The 4,548-nt window shown below is 42.9% G+C and overlaps 1 protein-coding gene across 2 annotated transcripts in view; it reads right to left on the bottom strand.

Annotated features, from left to right (window-relative positions):
• TTF2 (transcription termination factor 2) overlaps positions 1–4,548 on the bottom strand; it is a 45,431-nt gene that overhangs the window by 19,053 nt on the left and 21,830 nt on the right. For both annotated transcript variants that reach the window (XM_017869815.1, XM_017869814.1), the window contains exons 10-11: positions 2,652–2,771; positions 751–901 (exon numbers count right to left, since the gene is read on the bottom strand). In XM_017869815.1, the coding sequence (XP_017725304.1) occupies positions 751–901; positions 2,652–2,771 (271 nt within the window). The remainder of the gene's footprint in view (positions 1–750; positions 902–2,651; positions 2,772–4,548) is intronic.

Below are 4,548 nucleotides of genomic sequence, written 5' to 3'. Positions count from 1 at the left end.
GTGGCTCAAGCCTGTAATCCCAGCACTTTGGGAGGCCGAGACGGGCGGATCACGAGGTCAGGAGATCGAGACCATCCTCGCGAACACGGTGAAACCCCATCTCTACTAAAAAAATACAAAAAAAAACTAGCCGGGCGAGGTGGCGGGCGCCTATAGTCCCAGCTACTCGGGAGGCTGAGGCAGGAGAATGGCGTAAACCCGGGAGGCGGAGAGTGCAGTGAGCTGAGATCCGGCCACTGCACTCCAGCCCGGGCGACAGAGAGAGACTCCATCTCAAAAAATAAAAATAAATAAATAAATAAATAAAATAAAATAAAATAAAAAAGTCATAAAAATATAATCAACCTATAGCAACTAATCATTAGCATTCTATCAAGACGCTCTGTAGAACTGGGCCGGTTCCATTCACACTATATGCACCTGGAATCAGAACTCCAGCAGCCATGAGGGCCTTGCGAAACATCTCTTTTGACTAGGGGAATGCTGCTGCCACCTGACTGGCAGCTCAGGCATCTCAGGCCTCCTCACAGGGCAGCTTTCGTTGAGGACAATGACAAGGACACAGCAAAAGATCACCAATAGACCTCAGGATACAAGGCAAAGGCTGTATGGTGACAAGACTGAAGATCTGTCTTTGGCCTTCATAAATATGCTTCCTGATTAAGTGAAATCTCGGGAGGGGAGTAAAGGCCCACAGGCCCTTGAGCAGAGGTGCTGAATGCCCCCACAACTGCGTATTCCTGCACTTACACTCTGGCACGTGAATCCCGGTTTGGCCCATGGTAGAGATAGACTTTTAGTTTGTTGCTGTTTACCCGTTTCTCCACCTCATTTTTCCAATGATGGATCAGGGAGGCAGGACAGATGATTAGTGTTCCATGGGAAGTCAAGTCAGAAGAGTCTTGAGAAGGGAAAAAAATCAGTGCCCAGTTACATAAACCAAATGGCTTTTATTATTTTTTTTTTAAATATATGGAGACATGGTCTTGCTGTGTTACCCAGGCTGGTCTCGAACTCCTAGGCTCAAGTGATCCTCCTGCCTTAGCCTCCCTCAGTGGGATTACAGGCGTGAGTCACCGTGGTTGACCAGCCTTTAACTTAAAGGCATTACCTCTTCCTCTGGACTGACTTTACTCCTTCAATTAATATGTTTAACCATTGCTCTTATTTCTATACAGAGCCTATAGTGAAATAGGAAATGGAAGAAATGGTTTTTTAAACTGAAACACTTAATGACTTATTTTCTCCGCTAAAAGTACAGTGAGAAAGAGAGGCTAAATAGGGGGAGGAAAGTGGGTGGCACATGACCTCAGTATGAAAAAATAATGTGCTTTCACAGAGTGGCCGGAGGTGAAAGCTGGATCATTTCCTAACTTCTCTTGAGTTGATTCATTATACAGGCGTATGCAATATTGTTTTATTTTCTGAAAAGCATAACTTATTGTACTTCTACCTTAAAATTAAGTACAGAAACGTTTTTCAAAAAATAAGCAAACATTGGTTTGGAACCAATTAGTGATGACTTGTTTATACCACGGCCCCCATCTCTGCGTGTGTATGCCTGTGCTACTCACACATGCTGCTACTACACACAAAGGGATACAGGACCCAGCTGCAACAGTGCTCATTAGAGGCCCTGAGAGCAGATGCCATAGATTTTTAACCTAGCTAAGCAACTGAGAACTGTATTCAAATACATGGCAACTTACATGTAGTGTTATCTATACATAACATATTCAATCTTTAAAGTACTTATAAAGTTATTACTTTTTATTTAATTTTTTTTTAAGAGACAGTGTCTTGCTATGTTGCCCAGGTTGGCCTCCAGCTCCCAGGTTCAAGCGATTCTCCTGCCTCTCCTCCCTCAACTGGGACTACAGGTGCATACCACTGTGCCTGGCTAAAGTTACTACATTTTAAAAACATTTGCTAAGATAGAAGTGTCTGTAATCTAGAACTTCTAGAATTTCAGAAACATGGAAAATAGCTTCCACTATGGTGACTAAAATGTGAATTTGTGACAGATCTTCCTTTAAAAAAATTATGAATCTACGCTGTGGTTATTTCCCCAATATTTACAAAAATAATAATTACTGGCCAGGCATGGTGACTCACACCTATAATCCCAGCACTTTGGAAGGCTGAGGCAGGATGATTGCTTGAGCCCAGTTGTTTGAGACCAGCCTGGGCAACATGGGAAGGCCCTGTCTCTACAAAAAAATAAACAAATTAGCTGGGTGTGGTGGTGCACACTTGTGGTCCCAGCTACTCGGGAGGCTGAGGTGGGAGGATCGCTTGAGCCCAGGAGGTTGAGGCTACAGTAATCTGTGTTCATGCCACTGTACTCCAGCCTGGGCAAGAGAGCGAGACCCTGTCTCAAAAACTAAGAATTATTATTATGCTTAAATTAAGTGTTCTAGAGCCTAACCTTTCTCCATAAAATTCTGCCTAGTTTATATTAAAAGGGAAAAAATGATCACTTATAATTAGTATACTCAGCATCAGAAATGATATGATAGGTGAGTAATACTGATTTTCCAGTAGAATCATTAAATATGGCCAAAAGTATCCTTTTTTAGCTGAAAACGTTCCCCTCTTGGATGGCTCAAATGACGTAGGGAATGGCAGGCTATTAAGGCACTTCGGTCTACCATCTTTGGAGAGCCACGTCAAAGCTGTGCTTTTCTCCTTTTCTTTCTTTTTCTCTTGATTCTTCTGGGTCAGGATGAGTGCAATCATTGTCAGGGTTTTTCCTAAGCCCATATCATCCGCTAGAAAATAAAAGCAAAATTAAGAGAGTTAATTGCTTAGGGCAAAGAATCAACCCTACTTCAAGAGGAGAAACCACTGGCAGACATTTACCCCTTGTTCTCTCTGCTGTCAGTGCCACTCCAGTCACTACTCTGTGCCTACCTTAATGGCTCCTTTATCTTCCGTATTTAGTGGAACCCTAGCACTTGCTCTTTGAGATCTAGGTCCAAGACATTTACTATGAGTCTTGTAAAATTTAAAACTTACCATTTGAATCTTATTCTAGTCCCTATGTTATGTTGTTACCTGCACAATGTGCAGTATCTATTACAGTTTGATGATCCGTTACCTCCAAAAGTAAAAAATGTCCAGTAGATATATCCTACTACTTACTTTACCAGTACCAGAACATTCCTGGAGTTACAATAGCCTTCCATTCCCTTAACTTATTCATCAAAAAAGGACATAAATGAACATTTCTTGGGTACTGTCGTTGTAACAATCACTGAGCTTAGCTAATTTATTATTCATACTCTACAGAGTACTGTTATCCTCATTTTAACAGACTGCAATCCTGACCCACTCAAAATAATCATTCTGCCGTAACAGAAGTAGAATGTCAGAGCATGGGCTCGTTTTAATTCTGGCTCCGCTACTGTCCAGAAAAAGAAATGAACATAGCAGGCCCCTAGGCCTGTCTGCTATCCTTTGAAAAGCCTGCTTACAAGGTTGCCTCTGGAAACTCGGATGTAAGGTAAGAGTTGATCACTCTGCCTAAATTGTTTTGTACAAACAATATGGTTTATGTTGAACACCTGCTTTCCTTCTAGGAGTAGGAAAACTTGGTATATACCAGGCTGAAGCCACCTATGTAACCAGTCCCCAATAAAAACCTTGGGCATTAAATCTCTAATGAGCTTCCTAGGGAACATTGAACACCTGTTGTCACAACTCCCTGCTGGGAGAATTAAGCATATCCCATGGGACTCCACTGGGAGGATATTGGAAGCTTGTAGCTGGTTTCCCCTGGATTTTGCCCCTGCGACTTTTCCTTCTGTTGATTTTGATCTATATCCTTTCACTGTAATAAATCATAGCTGTGAGTATGACCATATGCTGTGTCCTACTAGCAAATCATTGAACCTGGGGGTGGTCTTGAGGACCACTGACACAGTCACTTACTAGCCATAGTGGACATCTATCATGGCTTCTGAAAATTGAACACCTTAGAAAATTTCAGCCTGACAAGTCCCCAAAGCAGAGTGGAAAACTTGCTTTCTGGTTTCTGTTGCAGCTAAGGCACTAGCAATATGACCTGGCTCTATATATCAGATGTACTCATAAACAGCTTTAATTCAGGTATAAGGAGCTTTAGAAAGAGACTCCCTATGAAATCCTTTCTGCAGGAAAGTGTGGCTATAGAAACAACTGACTTTGGGGTGGCAATGGTTGCCTCTAGCACTTGGTGAAGCAAAGGAGCTATGATGCTTTTTATAGACTACTGTTAGGCCGGGCATAGTGGCTCACGCCTGTAATCCCAGCACTTTGGGAGGCCAAGGCGGGTGGAGCACCTGAGATCAGGAGTTAGAGACCAGCCTGTCCAACAAGGTGAAACTCCCATCTCTACTAAAAATACAAAAAATTAGCCAGGCGTGGTGGCACATGCCTGTAATCCCAGCTACCCGGGAGGCTGAGGCAGGAGAATCACTTGAACTTGGGAGGTGGAGGTTGCAGTGAGCCGAGATTGCACCACCGCACTCCAGCCTGGGCGACAAGAGCGAAACTCCATCTCAAAAA

This window comes from Rhinopithecus bieti, unplaced genomic scaffold, assembly GCF_001698545.2.
Source record: "Rhinopithecus bieti isolate Rb0 unplaced genomic scaffold, ASM169854v2 scaffold_3040, whole genome shotgun sequence".
NCBI classification, from domain to species: Eukaryota; Metazoa; Chordata; class Mammalia; order Primates; family Cercopithecidae; genus Rhinopithecus; species Rhinopithecus bieti.
The sequence above is the reverse complement of the archived record's forward strand: the minus strand, read 5'-3'. Positions and strand labels throughout refer to the sequence as shown.